The following is a 24,364-nucleotide window of genomic DNA, read 5'->3' as shown; positions in this document are numbered from 1 at the left end:
GAATTTGTGAATAATTATTCAGTTCCTCTCGTCAGTCAGGAGCGATGCCGCGAAATTTCGCATAGTTTCCGCTATATGTAGTTAATTTACGATCCTTTGTTCACGACGATCTTGGTACAGGATCTAAGGAAGCTTGTATGATTCCTTATAGAGTGAATTAATCACACGAAATGTTGACTATAATAATCAAACGTGAAGTTGACCAGTAGTCAACCTATAGTCACCTATTTCAGACGGAGAGAATTTATATAATATTTGGATTCATAACAATTGCAGATATTTTACAACATTGTTAATTTTTGCAACTCGACAGAATATTTTATATCGATTAATAAACTTTCTCAACTTCGTACAACAATTACGTTAATCCTTAAACATACATGTAATTCTGATATTTTCACACAGGTAGTTCTGTTCTAAATCAGTTTCCAATATAAGATTATGTTAGTGTGTTGTTGTAGGTCAATTATTCATTTAATTACTTACTTCGTTTTATTTAATAACGTTTGTAATTTGTAATTGTAATATCCGGTAGAATTCCGCCTATATTTGAATCTGTCGTGCGATAAATGCTCGCGTCCCTACCCATTTACATGCCATGCCTACCCGAACTAGGCACGGTACTCTTCTTCTCTTTCTTCCCACACCTACCAAACGTACAACAAAAATTGCTTAGCTTTCACTACATCGAGCCGGTTTGGACTCACCACCCCGGGGAAGAAACCCGAGCGTGAAGAAACGAGCCGCCCGCAACAACAACGGGGCTCCGCACGCTGCCTCGAGAATCCTACACGTCACCAAAAAGTTACGAGTCCGACACCTTACCGCGAAGCTAACCGTGCTCTTTACGTGTTGCTTGCTGAAACCTACATTTATGTTTAATCCATTTTTTCCACAATCGCCGCTCTTTTAACTTCTATCTTTTCATCAAAAAAATATTTTAGATACATCCTATTATTCTCTACCCTCTTTTCCATTCGCCACCCATTTACCACTTATTAAATTTACCAAATTCTATACATTTCTCTCTTCTTGCTGTGCCAACTTTCCTTTCTCAAATAACATTACGCCTTTCAACAATTTCCTTTCTCTCTATTCCCTTCCGCTAAACCTTCTTCTTCCAACGTTCTTCTTTCCTGTCCGACTCCGTAAGGCGCTATAATTCTCACCCAAGCTTACACCGAGGATGTAATTACCACCATATTTCCTATAATTCTATATAATTACTACATTTAACAATACCGTTCCATTTTATTTCTAATACCTTTCGTTCCTTTCAATAGAAGTCATTTAACGTTGTTACGCCACGAGGCTCAGTAGAGATCATATTTCCAACCGTCGCTCGCGATCCTCCAGCGTCGCAAATATATCCTCTTATCTGCCCGACGAAAAACATACATTGTATCGACGAGCGCATAGTTATCATCAAGCAGCGAGTTCTGGAACCGTCGATTTCGGACCGTTATTTCTAACAAAGAAGTCGGCCTACGTGATCACCGACGCGTGCGGTGGCGTGATCCGAACGTAAGGGGGGGTCGTCTCCCCGAAAGACAAAGAATCGGTCTAAGGACACTATCTCATTCGAAACCTCTAACCGATCGATCGCATTCGAAATCTATAACCGATGAGTCTCATTCGAAAACTGTAACTGCACAGTCGCATCTGAAAAGTCTCCTTTAAAAATTCATACGGCACGCATCCAGAGCTCTGACGAACAAAGTCGCTTAGAATATCGAGAAATAACAAAAGTCGAGTCGAATTCTGTAACGCATTAACTGTATTCATCGCCAAATAATTTGTGACGCTTTTATTATTATTACGATTTGTTGTTGAATATACACGCTATATTAACCTGGTAACACAGTGTTAAATTTATTCAACCACCCCTGTTATCTTAACCGAAACGAGGGGAACGACTACTTCGCGACGTCGATTGTCGAATCGTTGCAAGAATTTACGCCTCTCGCTGACGCGTTTTCCTCGCGACCGCGTCTCTCCGCGAATGGTCGTAACAAACGTTAATCACTTTCCATATATTATCTGTATAATTACAAGGTTGCAATCGTGTTATTTCTTATTAATATATTTCCAGATATAATTACTACCTTTCGTAATGGTATTTTATTCCATTAGCCATACATTTCACAATTACACCTTTCTTAACGCAACCATATTCTTAACCTTCAAAAGCTATTCTATCTGTCATTTATCTTTTTAAAGCCTGCTTTCACAATTTATGGTCAATGGTCGAATAAACAACGCACACATATGTCCTAAATGTATCTTTATTTATTCTTTAGTCTTCTAAAATCCAAACAAATCCATTCTTTTGCCATCCAGAAAATTATATCGCCTTACGTATTACCTATTATCATTTTATACTCTGTCTTCCTTTTCTTCTTACTTCTTTCAACTTTCACGCATCTGTCACAGACGAAATCCGACTAACAAAGCGATAAGATAGCGAAATTCCAAGCATCTTAGCAGGAGTGACCATCGGATTACATCCGGTCACTCTATCCGTTCTCAGAGATATATGATCGAAGCCTTTTCCCACAACCACGAATAAAAGAATTTAGATACTCCCCCTAAAATCATTCAAGTCAGTCTTGAACAGTCGCGCCTGGAGCTCGGAAGTGTTGCAAATAAGAAAAAAATAAAGTTTCTTTTTTTTTCTTAAATTTCCTTTTTATTTTACGTGACACATCTAACGTCTACGATCTTTTTACATATTTTACAATTTTCTAACAAAACTAACCCATGTTTCGACAAATTCCCATGCTGAATCAACATCGTTATTACCTTTTCTGCTCCATCTTTCACACACCCAAGTTAGGAACGCGTTTATTTTATTTTTATTTTATTTACGCATCTTTATTACACACCTCGTCTTTTCACCCTATATTTTTACGCTCTCATCATTACCTGCTTTGCGCAAAACGTTTCACATTTCCAAACGCTTTTATTTACACATCTTATTTACACATTTACGAGCTACTTCTTTCTGCCCTTCCCTCGTTTCACACTTTTTCTCCCACGCTCGCACACAACCAACGAGATAATACATTTTCTCATTATCAGCGATTAAACGTTTTTTTCCTTCTTCCTCTTCTTAATCCTCTTGCTGCTCGTTGTTATTCGTCACAGTCCATTTCTCCAGATGCATCGTCCATCCATGCTCGTAGGTCAATTTATACGAAGGAAAGGAAACCGATAACGACAACCTATAACTAGACATGAGATAATTAGAATTACCCTTTGTGTTGTATTTACCACAATTTGCGATCAACGTACCTTTCTTTGCGTTAAAATTCCATATACAAAAAATATCTTACACAGCTCCGACCAACGAAAAACTCATCGTCATGAACTACGTAGAGTTCGGATCGATCATTTTGTCCAATAAACTATTCTAATACTTTCGAATAAATTTAATATCGTATAAAAGATTCAATCGACGTATTGCCTTTGTTACGACGCTATTGCGTCGATGTCGTCTTACTTCTCTGTCTTGCATATAATTTTAGTATCGTCTTACTTAGTTTAGTTCAACTAAACTAATGCATACGCTGCCACAGATGTTACTCAATTGTAAGTAGAATTCACTGCGGTGATACTGGTAACTTTTCGCGAATATTTCTCGACGAAATTTATGCGAGTTCCATCCTTATGTGTATAGGGAAAATTGATTGATTGAAATATTGATTTCTACAACATGTTGAAATATCATCGAAATCGAAGCCTAGTCAGTATTTCTACAGTTTTGCCCGAATCTTCTTTTTAAAACGATCTTAAAATGAATTCTTAAAATGGATTTCGTGGATTCTTCGTTGAGACAACCGTTTTCTATGCAAACTTTTAGAGAAAAGATTCAAGTTAAAATACTGGGATCAACTACTCCTGATTTGATTATAGCTTGAACAAACAAGGGAGGAAAAGCTGTCCCATAGGCAATGCCTAGGGTTATTGACATGTTCAAAGACGAAAAAAAAAAATCGTTAAGCCGATTTAATAATTCGAGATTGTTTATGATTACATGATGTACACGTAGCATGCAGTATGCTGTGAAATCCACTAACCGTCACTACATATATGTATGTATCTCGAGAGGAACAAAACGCGCATATACACTTACTTGTACTTACCGAATTTTTGCATTCAAAAATTCAATCACCGCAACGCAACGAGGAAAAAGGAAAAACCAAGAAGGAGATCAAAGTCAAGATAAAGTGCAAATTTCAATGTGCGTGCATCATATAGTGCGTTTACTTTAATACTTAAAATACTTGTTTTGTACATGCCTAGTTACTTTCTATTTCTAATACTGGTGTTGCTAAACATGCGAGTTGTTACCCTGAGTTTTTTAAAACGTATCCTTATATTTATCGCAGGAATAAAATGAAAGCGATCTCTTTTCTATCAAACCCCTACAATCTTTATTAAATGTGCAACTAAAATATATTGCTTTTTAATTTCATTAAAATTTCATGTAGTTGAAAGCAACACGGTAAAATAACTCATTGCTGTTTGAATAATCTGAAAGTATGTGTTACAATAAAATTATGGTATAATCTTACCATCGTATAAAATGTGTCGCGATAGAAAGTATTTACCGCGAGAAAAGTTTCCATTGACATGGTCGCTACTTTGAAAGCTGTGATTTTGCTAAATACTAAAGTCCTTGCGAGTAAAAATTTATATAAATTATGACACTTTTTAGGAAATATATACCACATAGTCTCGCATCTAGATGAATTAATTATCAATTAACGCCTGAAATATAAGAGTGCAAACGTTTCAGAAAAGTAAAGGAGATATTCTTACGCCGCGTTGTACACCTCTTCGCTGTGATTCAATAATCTTTGCCCAGGAAGGCAGAGGACGAATATGTGAGCAGCTTGCGCGAATGTAAATGATCCAAATCGTATCGTATCGGCTGCATTGCCTAGTTTCATTACAGTCTAAAAATAGTGAAGCATTTATAGATTTGAATCAAAGAAGAATATTCTAATTTAATTATATAATGTTATACAAATACTCGCTTCGACTCCTGCAATGCTAAGGCAGACAACGTTAAAGAACAATTGAACGAATATGGATTTGGCGAACAATGATTCGACAAGATTACAGTATCTAAGAAAAATAAAATCCATCTGTCGGTGTGGCGTGAAAGAAACAAACAGTATGACTGTACACTAGGATGGACCTTACTCAACTTATTTGTCAAGAATTAATTTTTAGTTCTTTTTTTCAAGACACCCCTTAGAATAGTACTACTAGATGAATATGTAATCTATGAAAAATTTAGAATCGAACGGCAAATCGTGTCACGTTGATTTTGAAAATTTGTTTGTTTTTGTGACTGGTATCTACGCGTTGCGGTACATCGTAAGTCGGTACATATGTCTCACGTGTCTCCGATATATCGTTGAATTTATCCTTTTTTTTTTTTTTTTTTTTTTTTTATCTTTTTACGCAAGCGTTGCCGACAGTCTCGCGGCGGCCAGATTAAGGAAACAACTAGCCTAAAACAGAATACATTGATGATATTCATTTTTAAATGAATTATAATAGCCGTTTCTTACAGTCTTGCATATGCACGTTCTGCACGTGGTCGTTAAGCTCGCCCGATCTTCGTGAATAAACAGAAGATAAGCGGCTGGCAGTCGGTAACTAATACCGACTCTTTTCGTTGCGACAGGGGTATAACTGCGGTAGGCAGAAATACCGGTGTAGCGGTACCGGCGCCTTTTCTCCAATATCACGAAAGCTAAGCGAGTTCAACCTTTGTATGTACATATTCAAAAATCATTGAAATCAAAGGGTACTTAGCTTTTCTACAGTTTCACGCAATTTCAGGAAGTACAACTGGTACACGATATTAGACGAAAAACTAATAGAACTACAAGGAAGCGGAATATTAGAGCCAGAAGAATCAGAGAAGGAGGTATCGAATAGCCGATATAAATTGAAATCAAAACATGCCTAGTTGATAGAGATAAAGCTTTGGCCTCGAGATACTGTCCGATATATAAATATATATATATATATATATATATGTATAAAGAATTTAACAAATTCAAACGGGGAAGAACACTTAGGCCTTGTATTATCAATAATTTACAGGATTAGGACAATTGTTCAAATATGTTTAACTGGGTGGCATGAATGTAGTATAGTATCAGGAGGGAAAGGGAAAAAAAAATAAAAATAAACGACGCGCAAGTGTGCCAGCTTTGTAACATGAGAAGGGAAGAAACCTTGAAATTTGAAACATATCGCTATTTGATCGTGGCACAACTCACTTTATTTACGCTTGGTTTAACACGTGACGAATTCGCTTCTACAATGAATTATCATTTACACGACTATTATGTAGTACAAGAGCGGAACGCGACCGCGTTTTCTATCAGGTCTCAGAATCACAAGTGACTCCCTGTCCTCGAATAACTGATCGATATCGCCGAGGAGATCGTCCTTTTCCTATTCGCCCGGGGCTCGTCCGTTGGCTCTGGCATTCTACACTGCGGCTGTCAATTACTGTCAAATACCTGAGTTCCGCGGTATGGCAGAGATATAACGTATCTCGATATGTCCCCAATATCAACGATATGATATACAGAGAGAAGAGAGAAAATACTTCCAACAGGTACTAAGCATCGAGAACAGAGAAGAGGCAAAAAACATTTTCAATTACGTGTAACCAACGATAAAGATGAGAAGACCGCACTTGGATCTGTAATAAAACTTAATATATGAGAAAAGATACTTTTATATACAGACATAAATATAAATATAGTTGTATATACATACTGTATGTATATATCATTGTATCGTATACGCTATACTAGATATTACATATTAATTACTAAGAGAGAGAGAGAGAGTTAAAGTAGTATAATAAAATAGCAATATAATATAGGAATTAAGAATTCGATGTAAAAATCTGATACAGTGTAGAAACTAGGAATAAGAATGCAACAACCCCTCGTTGTATTAGGCTTTGAGTCTAAAGTACAAACAAATAATAATAATAAATATTGTTACAGAGCCTAAGAAGACACATTCAACGATAAGACGAACATGTATACTTACTATATATACTACGATGTAGAGAAACTGGTCACAAAAATAAAAAAATTTTTGCAAAATCGATATGGCACCATCTCCCGTCGCCTGGTCGATTTAAAATTTTGTAGAAATCACTTTTTCATCCAATAGCACAAGGAGTATCTCAAAAAACTTTGATAACGGGAGAATCCAAGTCCATCCTACCGTACACTACCTAAACCTACCGACCTTATTGCATTTTGATATTCTTTTATACAAAGAAACAGTTTCGCGCAAATTTTCTTCTCTTCTTCCGGCAATAATCCGGTATTTTTGTAGTTCTCGAATAAACGATGATCCTTTAAATTTATCAAACTACTCGCATCCAAAATGTGCACAGTTCTCAATTCGTAACTAGAAAAATTTCTTTTTCACATCAGAATTTTAAACATAATAGAGATATATGTAAACTTTACCTCACAATTGCGAACAAAGCACAGCCATGTTGGGCGTATAGCATGTATGTAGTATCACAAGAAGCAATTAAATTGGCAATCATGGCTATTGTCATGTATGAATGTATGAATAGATAATAAAAATATTCTTGTGTGTCCACGCCATAATCGAGTTCAATTGGAAAGCTTTTCTCTTCTGAATGATTCGAGGGTACAATGACATCAATTAGCAGCGATATTGCTGGTATCGTTATGTAAGCCACCACTGTTGTGTAAACGTATACTAAGATGGGAATAAGAAAACTTTTTACCCTTTTAAATAACTCTGAAAAAAGTTCGAGATCTCAGACACTTACAGGCATAATAAAGTGTAATTTTTCTTCCTTGTACGTCATAATATCGAAGAATCAGCTTTTCTGGACGATTCGCATAGTAATTATGGTTATTTTTAATGAATAACAGTACATCCCTCATCTGTTGAAAGAAGAATAGGAGAAACATCATTTAATGAAAATAAAGAAAGAAAAGTTTGTTCTAGATTCTTCAGTGTGTAGGAATACGCAAATATATTTTCGAAAGTTTTCTTCATGTTTTCATCGTCGTGTGTAAATTTTAATTGCAACGAGAAACAAGTTGCTTTCACCTTGTGAAAATTATTCCCTATGCAACGATTGAAATAGAACCCGTTAATTAAATTAACAAATCGCGCTCAATCCTTAATATATATATATATATATATATATATATTTCTTTTAAATATTTCTTTGCTAAACGAAATAGCTAGATGTAGTACCTTTTTTGTGTTAAAAATTGCGTTGAGATACATCGACATAGAAAGGAAGAGTGCTATGATCGGTGGCATGCATTCGATGGCTAAACCGTAGTTGACTCTCCATGCATTGGACAATCCTCTAATCTGAAAAGATCCATATATACGATATAAAATTACAAAAATAAATAAATAAAAGTGTTTGATTATTTGAGAAGAGTTACAAAATTCTATTCCATGCCAAATTTATTGCATTATTCTATAAATAATGTAAATTCTCATTAACATACGAGTATAAATAAAATTCACTAAACGCTTGAAATTATCTCTTTGAACTGTTATTCACCGATCGTACAAGATCCATGTATCTTAACTTAGTTAAATGATCATTAATAAATTCGTTTTATGATCACTTATTCGGGAATTACTGTACTTCAAAAAGAACAATCTTAATTAGATGACCTCCAATAACCTCTCCGCTTGTTTATAATTACAATTGCACAACGTTTATTGTGACGTAAAGAAAAAAGAAGGAAATATATTGTATGAAACGAATGCTACATATTCCAATCAAAAAATCGTATAGAAATAAAATTAATTCACACATCACACCGTTAGCTTTATACTATCAAGCTATCAAGAAGATTAAAAACACCGTCCGCACGAAGGGTTTATTTCATTCTAAAATGAAAATCGTTCTACTGCAGGCAATCATTTTCCTATAGGTTGCTTTCAGCGACTCATTTAATATGATAGCAGTCGGTCGTTTCGCTTATTAAGTACAATGTTCTCCGTATAATGACGAAAAGAAAGAAAGAAAGAAGGGACGATGAAGCAATAATCTTCTTTAATTAGCTATCATTTTGCGAATATATCTGACATGAAAGGAATAGAAACTGGAGGGAACCTTGTGGGATAGGTAGACGTGAAAAATCTTGTCTCTCGCATTTAATGAATACGGAACGATGATCTGTTTCGGCTATTTAAATAATTAACTGGCCCGTTAATGATTTAACAAGCAAATTATCGTCAATTACCTTCGTGCAAGTTTTATCGATTCGTTTTTACACTAGTCTACGACATACGTTGTATGTAAGTCGGAGCAATGAATGAAATGCGATGATAATCGGTATGGATTTCTTCGAGCAGCCTGCCTTTCGATTGAACAAGCGTCTTTTGTCATTCGTAGGAGTATGGCCATTTCAGAGTACTCTGCCGAAACTATCAAGGCAAAGTGTTGTTTTAATCCCGATCTTCGTTCTACTTACAGCCGAGGTAATTGAATAGGAGAGAAACGAATTAATTTTTATAATTACATATAGCTAGATTGATTCTATTAAAACAAAAGTCTGTAATGATATAAGATGAAATTACAAAAGTACACGATAAAATTTTATTATTGTTTCGTCTATGGTTCGATAAAATTGATATATTCCATGCCAAATCATCTTAAAGCACAACTGTTTGACTATAAATTTGCACTGCGTGTTTGTGATAGTGAAAAGGAAATCCACTGTTTAAACGATGTAATGTTTCCAATTAAATTAGATAAGTATGTAAAAATTGTCAAAATTTTGTAATAGAATTTAGCTATTATACAATCTGAAATATATCGATAAATGTAATAATTTATGTTGTGACTACAAACAAAACAGTTAAGGTGTAACAAGAACACCATATGCAAGGATCACGATGAATTGTCACGTAACAGTGCATCGTTACAGGATTAAAGTATCTGTCGGAATCAACATTATCAACTTGGTAAGGTCAACGCGAAATTTATTAGCTCATTTGTACAGGATATATAAATATTGTTGGTAATGATCATCGCAGCGTGATTCTATGTTTTCGATTCGGTGAATATTTGACTAAAAAAAAGTCTTGTCAAAATTGTCCTTGAAAGTCAAGGTCAGAAGGTCAGACTTTTTTGCTTGCCTCATATTCTACTCGTTGCGAAAACCAACTTCGTAACATGAATCACAGACTGCAACTCAATCGTTCTCCTGAAAAGTGATGTCAAAGTTTCAGTAATTATTAAACTGACTGTTCACATGACTGTGTTCACGTTTACAATGAGAAAGTATTATAAATAGCGCGTTAATTAATAACGCACGAAACAGCAGGGAGTTACAAATTAGCTCGTGAAATATGTCGGAATCCAGTGGGGAATAATGGAAGACCACTACGTGCAGAGATAATTTCTAGGTAACGTGATTTTCAACGATTATATCAACAATTTGATAATCAAGAATTAACATTGTAACGCGTCCGATCGCATCACCGAACAGGCGGATGCCGCATCCATTGATGGTAAATTATCGCGTTGCTCGTGCTTTTCCACTAATGGGGTTACGCAGAATAGCTTGTCAAGTGTCAATCAATCGTATGACAGTGCGAAAAATAATGATAAAATTTGCCACGTTCAAGCACTCCAACCGAATGATTATGCTGCTCGACGAAATTTTTCACGCTGAACGCTAAATATATTGCAATGCTAACCACGCTTTTGGCAACGTTTGTTTTGTTACGGACGAAAGCAACCATCCCCGATCAACGAAATGTCAAGATTTAGGCTCACGGAAATCCCCAAAAATGGTTGAAAGATTTAATCAGGTATGCTTCACCAATGAACCTATGGGCAGGAGTTATCGTAAATATGTTGCACCTGTTAACTTGTATCCAAGCAACAAAATGAGGCCAATAACGTGATTCCCGATAATTAATTCTAAATAATATGAAAGGAGCTGCGACGATATATAACATTCTTAAAATTTACACTACCAGGAGTCATTTAACAATGCAAGCACACTATTGTAAGCGGATCCTAGCTGTTAGGACGTAACATTAGGCGTTTACGTCACAAAGACGATATAGACGAATAGGAACGCGATACACAACAATGCACTAGCACAATGTCCTTTTCTTTTCTCTCTTTTTTCGTTTCTTATTTTTTGTGTCTCGTGCCGTTGCTTTAATGTTCAATATATAAACAAAAAGACAGTCGCTGGATACCTCGGGAACACCTCGGAAGGACAGATGTTGCTCGTGGACAATCAATTAAACACCTCTGTGATAGATTACCAATCTTGATATGTACAATCTTACTAATTTTAAATTTTGGATCAAAATTCATAGAATTAATAAATTAATTATTAGGTCAATGATGAAAGTAAGATGGATAGATGTTGTGGATCAGAAATCTATCGTTACGTCGATTCTTATCTACGGTTAATTTGTTCTTCTGCTTTTATCGTTACTGTAAACGAATGGCCATGTAAAACAGATATGTCGCGTCAGAAATATTTATTTACTGTCCGTCAACTAGTAAAACTACTATTAAAATGAAATCTAGGTTTTCTTATAACTAAAACATAATCGCGAAGAAATTAAATTTCATATTAAACCTAAGAAAAACTTTTGTGTATTGAGAATATATTAAAATTGTTGCATCACTCTCTTGATTCATTACCGTTCGAAAGGAGAGGTTTTCGTTTCTTCTCTAAAAGTAAATATAGTATACAATTAATTTCTCCTTTTCAGGCAACGTAGTTTGATTATTGCGCGATTTTGTTACTTTTATACTTGCCTATCTCGGATAGAAAAGCACGTATGAACTTTTCTGTAGGACCGTACAATTACATATAGGTTCTAGCAGCGTGAAACCGCAGACGAGTATTTATTAGTCAACGATGAAATTAAATAGGTTCTTGGATATGTGAGCGTGAAGTTGCTTCCAGCATTTGGCTGATGAGGGTTGAGGGGGGAGGGGGAGGCAGTACTAGTCGGGAAACAACCAGAACAATGAGCGTGAGCAACATATAGCGAGCATTCTTAATTCCTCTCTGGTTGAAGACGAGAGGCCGTGTTGTAGGTTGCAGCCACAAGTTATCGCGGTCATGCACGATATTCGACCACTGATATGTATAGATATTACGAATACGAGACTCCGTGAAACCGCACGAGACAACTTGATCGCGGCCATATTGCAGCTTTAGTACGAAGCACCACTATAGGTTGTCCGGTGTACTTTGCTCTGCTGTACTCCCCATAACTCTCACAGCACTCAACATTTCGCCACTACATACATACATAAATACATAAATACATACATACATACATACACACATACACACCTTATATATTTATAATCTTGTGTGTTTCTATAAGATTTAATACGAAAACTCTATAATGCTATACGATTTCAAACACGATTCGCACGAATATAAATACGTAACCACATTTTGCAGGTATTATTTTATTTGTAAACAACCTGTTTGTAAAAGAGTTATTAGTTCCTATTCCCCCAATCAGAACTGTGGTTAACTATAATTCTCTTGTTCACGAGTTAGGAGGTTTCTAATTGTATGTAGGTATACTTTTACACGATTGACGTAAAACTGTGTTAATACACAGTTTATCCTACCTTTTGGTACTACTAACGGTAAAATGCATGAACGAAGAAGTTTGTCTTGTTCGATATCGAGCTACTTGAAAACAAACTCTCGTTCACTTCGAACGGTGGCGTCAGCAACCCCGACGTCGCCCACGCGCATGCACTACTCTGATCGGGGGTTGAGAATGAGGCGACGAGCAGCAGAGAGGGAGAGAGAAATCGAACGCCAACACCGTTTCTCACAGTTTCCTTTCGTTGTTCGCGCGTGCATCAAAAATATTTTGCGTAATCGTTGCGTGGCTCTCAGTGGACGTACAGTGGAAACGACGAAGAACAGGACTTGAAATCGGCATTTTCGCTTCAGAATTATCCGCAAAAGAAACAATAATTTTATGATAACACCCGCGTCTCTTCTATCGTGATTCTGGTGGACTCGATCGTGGAATGCGAGGGCAGCGACATTATCATCGAGGACATCGTGAAAGCTAAGGGGACTCGGTTTGATCGTAACTAGGAAACGCTAAGGAATAACTGCTGATTACTAGTGAAAAGGTATGTAAGTAAAAATAGGTTTAATATGACACGTTCAGAATGCTCGTATACATGTGAACTGGGTAACCATGGAGTCCACACAGAGCCGTACGTGACAATATGGAGGAAAGGCGAGTCGCGTGACGCAAGGACGCTGAAAGACGCGTTCTCGTGCTACTGTTCGGGAAAGGAAAGCTCGGTGGAATTTCTAAAAGGTGGATTTTACGAAAGGATTTTCGGTCGGTTGGGAACTATGCAACGTACGAGAGACGAGTGAGTCGTTCGTTGCATGTCCGATCTAACTAAATGCGAGATACTTACGATATGTAGAAGCGATAACAAGAGATAATTTAGATTATGTGAGATAATTTTAGATTACAAGTGTTTAGGAATTGTTGGATTGCCAGATGGATAGTTAATGTTTATGTTTTTAAGTTAAGACGATTAAATGAACTCACGCTTACGCGGAAAATATTGAATTTGCTTGTAGTTTATCCTATTATATAAAGAATATTTATTATATCAGTAATTAATTGAATAATATTCACGATTACAGAAAGTAAGTACTAATGTCTTTTTCTCGTGGATATTTATAAATAGTGCCCGTGTAGAATTTTTATTTTGGTTTAACAGTTTACTTATTGCATTGATAATTTAAGGGACTGCGATATTTTTGTTAAAACTACAGATAATTCTGATAATTACTAGTTGCTTTTCTGAATACAGCCATAAAAGCAGAGGTTTCTACAAAAGGAGCATTACAATTTTGCTCGTTTAACTTTTCAGCAAGATAATGTCAACATAGTATGTAATTTGGAAAAATTGAATTCTAAATATTCGAATATGTTTTTTTGCAATTGCTTGACGTACGTACAGTTTACAGACGTATAAGAATATGGTGCAATGTATGAATATGAATGCATGTAAACCAGAACGATATGTGTATGAATGTGCATGCATGGATATGTGAGAAGCAAAGAAAAAACGGCGCACAATTGATGAAAACAAAACGAAGACGGTTATACATATAGTTATTACACGCGAGGACAACACTTGTATTGCCCTACTTTCGGTCTAATAATTCTTTTCTTTTTCTTGTTTTTTAATTTATAAATTATTTTATCTAAGCTTAGAAGCCAGTATCTCTGGTTCGTCTTTGAAAACCCCATTCTACGTATATATACGGGCTCGTCCGAGATAAAGGCATCTACGACTACACGAGGTAGTGACGAGAAAAATAAAAGTTGACTAACGAAGAAGACAAACCAGGATAGATGAGTCATCTAGAAAAGAAGTTGAGAAAAAGACTTTGCGCTACATTGCAAACTGTTAGTGGGAAAATATTAATCGGATAATGAAAATATCGTAGAAAGAAACGAAAGATGTACTTGTAAGTTTAATCATTCAATGGCCAATGTCAATGTATGACAGCCGAATGTTGTAAAGTAGGTGTAGAGTTCTCTAAGCCCAATAAATAGGAACAATAAAAATGGAAAGTCAAGATGGTATGTTGGCAATGAGTGTTCTCGGCTCTTTGATCGAACGTCCGATTACGTAAATTCCGATTTCGTAAAGCCTCTCCTCCTCGCTTTGCCACATGCTTCTACATCGATATAGTGTAGATGCAAATATTGATATTTAAATGAAATCGTTATCAATCTCCGCGGTGGTTCAACGAAAGAATAGAAGGCTATAGCCAGAAGTGTGTCGTATGTTATACGATACGATGGTACCGCGAAGTCTGGTATCATATATGTATTATAGTATGAAACTTGGAGCGAGCAACATCATCCTTACCGCATTAAAGTGTTTGATTTTTGAGAAAAATATTTAAAAAAAACACATTATAAACATTACATTGTATCAGGTATTTTTTGATTTACAATACCAAAAAGGATATAACGTTACTCGATGTTATGAAAATATATATGTATATAGAATATGATAAATCTTTTATACTTTGCAATATCAAAAGTGTAGCTATATATTCTTTTATTTTTTGAATTATCTCGATAATTATGGCTTAGTCGGTAAGGTGGCGATTCTACGTATGTGAATAAATTAATCGGAAATAAATGATAGAAAAAGAATTTGTTCATACATTTGTTCAAAAAGGTTTTGTTCGTTTGGTATAGTATTCGTAATTGAAACGATTAAAAATTGATATTTTTTAATCGATCAATTTTTTGGATAAATCTCTTCAAGATTTAATGATCAACAGTTTCCATTTAAACAAAAATCAACCTTTTCTCAACAACTGTTTTCACGAAAATGTAGAAAATAGAGAATTATTATTTTTGGTGCTTGCTTCAAATCCATTTCCAAACGCTAATTTTGCTCCTAACAAACGATGTTAAAATAAATAGGAGAAACGACAATTTGTTTGTTTAACCAAATAACTTTACACGCCATTAGATTCGTTAAGCTACAAATAATCTAACCGCGGATTAAAGGAATGAAACAACAATTTTTATCATCCCTGTATATTTCACCATCGATCCAATCCCTTTATCCGCCTTCCTCCTTCTGCTATCAGTGGAACAACGTCTAAACGTTGTTCTATAGTATACGAAAGGCTTGCATTATATTCAAAATCCTCGTCAATTACTCAAACGAAGCAAGCTTGTTATATTATAAGCAGACAAATTGTTTCATTCTCGTTCAAAAATCTTGCGGTTTATCGTGCGCCGCCTTTTTCACGTGCTTATCCAATCGTTCCAGCTGTTGAACGAACACTTCTCTAATATCCATGCCACGATTGCAGCACGTGGCCTTAAGCGAAACTCACTACCAGGAAGGGTAGAAAGGACACGGTCGATCGATGCGTTCCTGTATCTATGATGTACATAATGTATAGCACGCAATACCCAGGCGGAGACAGTTAAAAGTTAAAGGGCTTGCAGGAGAAAACGAGATAGGGATAGTAGAGAGGGGAGAGGAAGGTATACGAATATTTTTTTGCTCGGAAAAATAGTCCGGTGGTTCATAGTTCACAGTGCATACGCAATATGCAGCTCTCATTCTCTTTCATCGTGAACTCTATTTTCTTCTCGTTATCCAACAAACATCCGAGCCTTACATAAAACCAATAATTGTTACACTATTACACTATGTAATATAGATTATTTGAATTATAACTTTGAAGTGCTTTGAGAATTGAGGTAAACGGATGAGAAAACAGAAGCTATAAGAAATAAGTAGGCGTCTAGGAATAACAGAAATAAAACACAAGGCTAGTGAAACCCAAACATACTTGCGTAAGGTAATCCATTGTTGGTTACGGGCCTTTTACAAACGATAAACACTGCAAAGAGCAAAATCGCTTGGTATACATTGACGAGATCGTGGAATATCGTAGAAAAGCAAGATTTATTTAATATAAGCGAACAAAATATGTAAATCTTTTATTTATTTATGTTGTTTATATGTATTCATTCGTATGTAAACCTTTTCAAATCTTCTATCAATGTAAATATTAAAGGTCTTTAGGATTAAATAAAAGGAATAGAAAATAATTGAAATAAAAATTTATAATATAGTATAGTACTCTTTCTGTTTATTTTACTGCTGCTTCAACCGAGATATCCGATATTTATTGCTAATAAGGAGAAGACGTTTTTTGAAAAATTATGAAAATTGTTTTTACTGCGATATAATACATATGTACATATGTATTAGAAATACGTATAGTCGGTAAATGTAAACTCAAGGATATCAGTGTTTCTTTTTAATTATACCAAAACCATTCGCTTTTAAACACCATATTTTAAAACCATGCGATTGAAATCAGATTCCCAGAGAAACCCGCGCAAATGCATCTCTCGAGCCGAAAGCGTGATGGAAGCAACGATCGATTAAACGTTTCCCACTATGACTGCCAAACCTTTCAAAAATATTCCTTTCGAAAGTACAACCTAACCAAATATAAAGGATATCCTCGTGTAATACAAATGTCTGCAATACTAGTTAAACTTCGGGAAAAAAACAGCAACTTGTAACTAGTCGAGAAATCGGAACGGTGAAGAAAAATGACGATGAAAATGATAAAGAATCGTTTAAAGTACATGTTGCATAGGAAGAGGAAGCACAGAAAGAGAAAGAGAAAGAGACAGAGAGTGAGGAGGAAGAGAGAGAGAGAGAGAGAGAGAGAGAGAGTGAGAGAGAGCGAGCGAGAATGACGAGGGTGAGAGAGGGAAGGAGAGAGGGAGAGAGAGATAGAACGAGGGAGAGAAAGACGGAGCAGAAGGAAGAAGGTAGGGGATAGAGTGGGCGAAAAAGAGACAAGGTAGAATAGGGACGAGAGTGGTAGGAGAGTGAAAGGAGAGGAAACGAGGGTGTTGGTTGCGAGTCGATAAACCACGGGAAACGCGAGCACCCTTGCGCACGACTTCAACATGGCGGTCGGTAAGTCCCATTCCTCTTTTCCTTAGAACCCTCGGGCTGGTAGAGAGGAAAGAGAAGAGTTATTGGTCATTTTACGATAGGTTCGATCCAGCGTTTTTCTTCTTTCGCTCCGACAGTGAAATGAAATGATTCCGTGGGATTGATGGATATCGCGGCCATGTGCGTGCGTGCGTGCACGCGTGCGTGCGTGTGTGTGTTTTATCGTGTTTTATCGTGTTTTATCGTGCAAAAGCAGAAAGAATTCTTTCAATCCACCTGATTAACCAACCAGTCTCTCTTGGAACTGTATTTTCAGACGAGGATTCGATATGCGGCTCAAGGAGGCTGTCGTCTCGATACCGCTGCATCCTGGAGGATTGAACAACAAGTAAGTGCAACTGCAAATTCGTTGAGTCAAAACCGGGTTAGTCGATGTTCGTGATCCGTCTTCATTGTTCCGTAATCGCACAATTTCGTTTCGTGGTCGTCATCGTGATCCTCGTTGTAATCGTGATCGTGATCGTGATCGTGATCGTTGTCGCTTTCGTTCGAAACGAGCTTTTTCCCAAAAAAGGTTAAACAAAAAAGGATTAAAGGTTTCCGTGAACAGAAACAGTATTTCGTACGACAAAGAGTTTTCTTTCAGTCGTTCTAATTGGAAATTTCTAAACGAATAATAAGGCTTCCTTGCCATCTTTTCCTCGCAAACTGGATCAAAATTTGTGTTTTATTATCTTTCTTATCGGTTTTTTTTTAGGTTGACTATATTTTTATTCGTTCGATCAAATATACGAAGTTTGTTGTAAGTGAAAAATTTAAGGGGCGTTCGATATTACGTTTCAGGTTGGTTTTAATTTTGTTGCGTCAACATTTTTAACGTTGTTGCGCTTAATTTGAAATGGTCATTTAGCATCGTTTAATCATCGCTGTGATAATTCCCATGAAATTAATTATTTTGCATTTTTCTTATTCGATGAATATTATTACGAGAGTGAAATGAAACATTAAGAGATTCACATGAATAGCATCGTCATGAACTTGAGTGCAATATTTATTTCAATATCGATTAATCACGTTTCACTTAATACTGCATCCTTTTTCTTTATTATCGTTAAGTAGAGTAGCTGATAATTCTTTGTAGAATTAGTAATTAGCTCACAGCTTAACGGCGTAGCTTTCACTGATCTAGCAACGAGTAGCTTTAAATGTTACTTAACTAGTCTAAATCGTAGAATATTTATTCCGTGCCTTATTATTAGCAATGCCAAGGCATTTAACTGAAAAGGAAAAACCATAAGGTTAGTGTTGACTCTAAACGGTTCCCTTTTCATAGAGTTTACCGTATACATATAATATACATATACTCATTTGTATTCATTCTTATTATTTCTCTCTTGTTATCTCCGTTTTATTCACGCATTCCAAATATTCGTGCTTCTTACGATGTCGATGAGAAAGTAGAACGAGATTAAAGCAATTATGTACCTCGTTTAGATTCTAATTTATCGATGTTGTCATTTATAAATATTTCAACCTTTTCCAAATGCATCAAACACATATACACATACACGCACGCGCACGCGCACGCGCATTCACACGCATATACTATACATACAGACCACAATAAATGATTGTGCCGCATGTGTTTTGTGACCCTTCACCTCCCCCCACCCACCCACCCACATACCCCTCCCGGCTACAAGACATGAGTTTTTTTGAGAAAATAGTCTTACAGTTACACGTATCTTGTTAGCGAATTTCTAAGTTTCTTTTGGTCGTTCAGTGATTTTTATAATTCTCTCCTGTAAATATCCTTAGACGTAAAGATCGTACGAAATTAATAGTAATTTTCTTTTCTTTAGTATAGTGTGTTACCTTTATTAGATGGAGTTACGTTATACTTTTTAATATTCGAAAACGTTGCCACCGTGTGCACGAGATTATGCGAGACATTATTTTCTATAACACACGCGACACCACCGGACAGAAAATAGTCTTTCCGTGTTCTAACGACGAATGTTCGAACCATTGCATACATCTATCGCTCTCTCTCTCTCTCTCTCTCTCTCTCTATCTATCTATCTATCTCTCTCTCTGTCTTTATGATCCCATGGCAATGAAATTGCACATTAACTCCTCGGTTGATTCAAAGATTCGTCGGAAGCTAGCTTGAACGATGCCCTTCTGCGTTGCCTAACGTTCGAAACTCAATTTAACGACCACCTAATCGACCGTTTGATTTCATAGAAAAAATTCGTTCTTTTGCACTGGTATTGGTATATTATACTTCAACTATTACAGATACATATTTCTCGATACTTTCTCCGATCAATGAATTAATCTCTTTCATAGAAATGTTGAATTCCTCTTAATAAAAGACGGAAGAAAGATGAATGTTGTTGGTTAATTTCTGACATTATTAAGAAAGTAAGTTGAAATAGAATTGAAAATTAATATTTGATTGATTTTTGAACAAAATTTGTTGATTTCTCTATATAGGGAAATTGACAGCGGTGTCGATAAAATAAAAAAGAAAGAAATACAAAGTAGTGGGTAAAAAGAAAATTAAATGCCGAAAGGAAGTGAAAATACACTACATACGTCGTTTCCAGGAAGTATAAACAGTTTTTTTCGTATACTTTGAGAATAAGTAATTCGCACAATTTTTTAAACGAAGTGAGAAAATAAAAGTTCAGTAAGTTTTAATCAATATCCGTTTAAGGTATATGTAATATTTAATTATAGAAATCAACAGTTAGTTAACAGTAAGTTTTATTTTAAACGATTTTTGAAACGAGCTACAAATAATTGGTAAATAATTGCGCGCGTACTTCCAAACGGGACGCTCTATATATATATATATATGTACAATATACACACGTATAAATGAAACTGCAAAAAAGTTACTTCATCTCTGATTTCAATGATTTTTCGACACGTTAAAAAGACTTGACATGTTAAACATGTTGGCATGTTTTAAACGTATAACCGGCGATTCCGCTTTATTTTCACGATATTCGTATAAATCTGTCAATACCACTACCTATGTATCCTGTTTAAATCCAACTCAAATCTAGCACTTATCTTTTGTTTATTTTACAATACATGTACACACGCGCGCGCTCGCGCACGTTAGTTTCTTTAAGCCGGCCACCGCTTACGTCAAGCGATAACAATTAATCTGTTGTTTGGTAAAATAATATCGATTGATCAAGTGATCAGTGTAAGCTTTTGTCAAGTTTTATCAAAAATATTTTAATTATTCTATTATTATATTATTGTAATGTAATTAAAATACAAAACGCGTTCGAAGAAAGAGCAACGATAATCGCGCGTTGGGTTGCAAGAGAGTCAGTAAATAAAGTATCGCGCGATAAAGCTAAATTAGTTGCTCGTAATCGCAAATTTGATTATTCGCAAAATTAGAGCGATATGAAAGAGCAGAGTGTAGCTCGTGCCACCTTGCAGACGTCTTACATGGGTGTGCTGCCTCTATATTTGCATCGTCATAGATGGTACGGGCCACGGCTAACGGAACGTATCGATCCATTTGGACTTATTTCTCTGTCTCGCTCGCAGTCAGTTACGTAGGAGCGACCAGATCCAGCCGATCGTCGAGGAGATCGGAAATCGTAACGGAAGTTCGTCGACGACCGTAGATACGGTCGCCAGGAGCCAAATCAACACCGAATTCGTTGTGGAAGTTGCGCAGGATTTTCGCGTCGCCGAAGACACGACCACGTGGTCCTCGTTTGCCATCACCCGCGAAAACGTGCAAACCAATAGCTCGAACAACGAGACCAGCAACTTGAACAACAACCTGACAATTCCGAGAATCTGTAGAAACAGTTCCGTGGAGAGTTTGGCGGACTACGAAGGTAATCATTGTTTTTTCAAATAAGAAAAATTTTATAAATGATTCGCGTAGTTTAGATAACTATCTAAACGATCAAAGTAGAAGACGAACGGAATGTTTTTGACACGCGGACGATATACCTTGCAGAATGACAAGTAGATAACTCGTTGATCCATTGCGTTCTGTCATCTTTCTCGCAAAACTTTAATGTCGTATTATTCTACAGATACACAATGGACTTGATTTAATGGACGAAATTTGAATAGCAAAGATGATTTAGGTAAAAGTTTCTGTTGGAGGATGACTATGAGCGCCGTGAAAATGCAGATTTTTTTATGATTCCGAAAAAAAGAGATAGAGCGATGAATTTCATTCATTTTCTGCGATCGTTATCCTGGCTGAATGCTTCGCGACTGAAAGTCTTTTCAAAATAGAAATGTTCAAATAAGTTGGAATGTTAATTAATGCGTGGCTGTTACACGATATTGATAAAGTGGAATTATCATCATCATATTATCATCAACTTGTATTCTTCACATATGTGGATTGACTAATTACATTTTTTTGAAATGTAGAATTAGAAATGGAATGAAGTTGGAAACCAGTTAAGATCTACGGCGACGATATACATGTTAAATATTTAGGAACATTTTAGTTTAATAGTAATCTTTTATATCTTAAATTCAGCAAAATATCGCATCATGTAACATCCATATTAAATTTTCTAGTTGAACTTTTATTCTAACCATATTCTGACATTTATCGTCTGACGTTTATCTTCTCGCTAGATACACACACACACACAAACGTGCGCGCGCGTATGTAATTAGCTAACACAAACAAGAAAGGATCGAAGAGGAAGAGGCTTTTTGTCTTGACATCTACATCTTCCTTACATTTACATTGCCAATTCGCTAATCACATTTCTAGAACTTTCGGCTAATTTACTAATTAATTAGTATTAATTGATTATTATAGCGCGATAATAGGGAATTCTAGTAATAGTATAAGAGTTTACAAACAGCCATTACATGTATATCTGCAATTGGCAGAGCAGCGATTCGAACCATGTGAGAATGTTTAAGATCAACACGTGTGATTTAATAAAACGATTCAATGAAATCCCCGGTGACGGGCGTCTGGGCAGCTGTAATGAGTCAGTCAGTGGCACGCTACGATTATTCAGTATTCCGGCAATGTGCGACGAGCATGAAATTCCGCAGGGCGTAACTCCTCTCACGAAGACTCGTCCCACGAGTTGACACCGTCCGAGTGGTCTGACTGGTCCGAGGAGGGAAATTTGCCTTCAGGTTGTCGCGGTATCGTCAACCCTAACTATCCTGGCTTTCAACATCTGGCGCCTTCTCTTCTATCGGACACAGATCTGACAGAGGATGAACACGAGAGCTGTGCCGATTATACAAGGTTGAACGACATCGACACCAGACCAGCTGAGAACGACAACGAGTACAACAACAACGTTGAAGACAGCATCAATCATTTGTGCGGTCAAAGGAATGAGAGGAAGATTTTTTATGAGAAACCAAAGTTTAATATACAGGTAAATAACATGCTTACGGATTTTGATTGTTCGTTGTTTAGGAAATGAATACTCATCGAAGAAGTTGATTAAAGGGCTTAAAGGACTGTAAATAAAGGTGAACAAAGAAGGGTGAAATGTAGCGAGCGATATTTTTCCTTTTTTTCTTTTTCTTATGATGCACATCGTCGAAATTACTTCCAATTATTATCTTTATTTTTATTATTATTTGATATTTATACAATGCTTGGGAAAATGTGATTTTCAAAGTAAAGACAATGATCGAACACCGTAGTCATGGATTAGGTTCGGTCGGTTGATCTAGTCAACATCGATTTATAAAATTTACCATAACTTGGTTGTTTTTCGAAAATTGGATAAATAGAATTTGAAAAAGATATATAGTATACAACGACTACAAAAAATATTTGCACATAATCTTATTTATCGTAACATTTACATACATGCTAACTGGATAGTTTCAAGTGTATTAAATTTCGTACAACTTGGCATATACTAAAAACGTTCATATAAAAAAACTCCTCGTTGGAAGATAAGGGTACGTGCAACAACCTTTCTGTGTTTTATACAAAAAGAGTGAGAGTGTGTCGAGCTATTCTTGTACTTAAAAGTACGATTATGAAAATCGTAGTTAAGTTTCGAATACAAGTTGTATCCCACATGTTTTGAAAAACGCTAACGAAGCTGCAATACGGATACAAGTATCCGCATATGGTGTTGATAATATATAAATTGTAAAATATACGAATGAATGGCAAATTCACGAATGGGAACACTATATATCGTATATCCTTATTATAGTATTTATCGAAATACTTGACTGACGGCGTTATGTTAAAATTAAATACGCGATTTGTCGATGTATCCGTCGGTTTCACATACTATTACTCGAAATTAGAATCTTGTTGTTCCATTTATAATTTACACCTGAAAACAACGAACTTGCCAAACAACAAGCTGGATATGAGCTTGGACAATTGACTACGAACGCTAATTTTATCATTGCATATTAGTTTTTACAAGACAATTTGATCATTCCATTATACATAACTATAGTAACGATAATATAGAATGAAGTAATTTCAGATCCTTTCATACGTAATATCGTAATTAAACTATATTCTGTCAAAGACAACTAATTGTAAGTGTCAAAATATTTTTCAGCGCTTGCGAAATTTTTTGACACTTTTTTCAAAAGAGATAAATAAATAAATATATATAAATATTTCACTTATAAACAATTCTAACATGTGGGAATGTTTCGGTTATTAAACCATGCTGTTATTCGTGTTTGTGATAGACGCGAAAATTGTAAATAATTTGAAAATGTAGGGTTAAAGACGTTCTCAATGGAAAAAATGAAATG

At 35.8% G+C, this 24,364-nt stretch overlaps 2 protein-coding genes across 8 annotated transcripts in view; one reads left to right on the top strand and one right to left on the bottom strand.

The window, feature by feature from the left end:
- Positions 1 to 3,345: 3,345 nt before the first annotated feature.
- On the bottom strand, positions 3,346 to 12,827 carry LOC139988187 (odorant receptor 13a-like). Its single transcript, XM_072005299.1, has 9 exons — positions 12,698 to 12,827; positions 8,299 to 8,421; positions 7,862 to 7,979; positions 7,527 to 7,788; positions 7,300 to 7,464; positions 5,043 to 5,133; positions 4,825 to 4,961; positions 4,614 to 4,746; positions 3,346 to 4,536 (listed from the first exon to the last, which is right to left on the bottom strand). The coding sequence occupies exons 2-9, from the start codon at positions 8,365 to 8,367 to the stop codon at positions 4,486 to 4,488; spliced, it is 1,026 nt and encodes a 341-aa protein (XP_071861400.1). The 5' UTR covers positions 8,368 to 8,421; positions 12,698 to 12,827; the 3' UTR covers positions 3,346 to 4,485.
- An 84-nt stretch (positions 12,828 to 12,911) lies between these two features.
- The window catches only part of Schip1 (Schwannomin interacting protein 1), a 41,369-nt gene continuing 29,916 nt past the window's right edge, over positions 12,912 to 24,364 (top strand). Inside the window, exons 1-4 of one of the 7 annotated variants that reach the window (XM_072005292.1) lie at positions 12,912 to 13,223; positions 17,898 to 17,969; positions 21,161 to 21,459; positions 22,661 to 22,998. In XM_072005292.1, the coding sequence (XP_071861393.1) occupies positions 17,911 to 17,969; positions 21,161 to 21,459; positions 22,661 to 22,998 (696 nt within the window). In that variant the 5' untranslated portion in view covers positions 12,912 to 13,223; positions 17,898 to 17,910. Of the gene's footprint in view, positions 13,224 to 13,324; positions 13,472 to 17,496; positions 17,603 to 17,897; positions 17,970 to 21,160; positions 21,460 to 22,660; positions 22,999 to 24,364 lie in introns of those variants that run through there. The other 6 variants (XM_072005287.1, XM_072005286.1, XM_072005289.1 and 3 more) reach the window with 6 other exon arrangements.

This window comes from Bombus fervidus, chromosome 6, assembly GCF_041682495.2.
Source record: "Bombus fervidus isolate BK054 chromosome 6, iyBomFerv1, whole genome shotgun sequence".
Classification (NCBI taxonomy): domain Eukaryota; kingdom Metazoa; phylum Arthropoda; class Insecta; order Hymenoptera; family Apidae; genus Bombus; species Bombus fervidus.
Note: the sequence above shows the minus strand (reverse complement) of the source record. Positions and strands in the feature narration are given on the sequence as shown.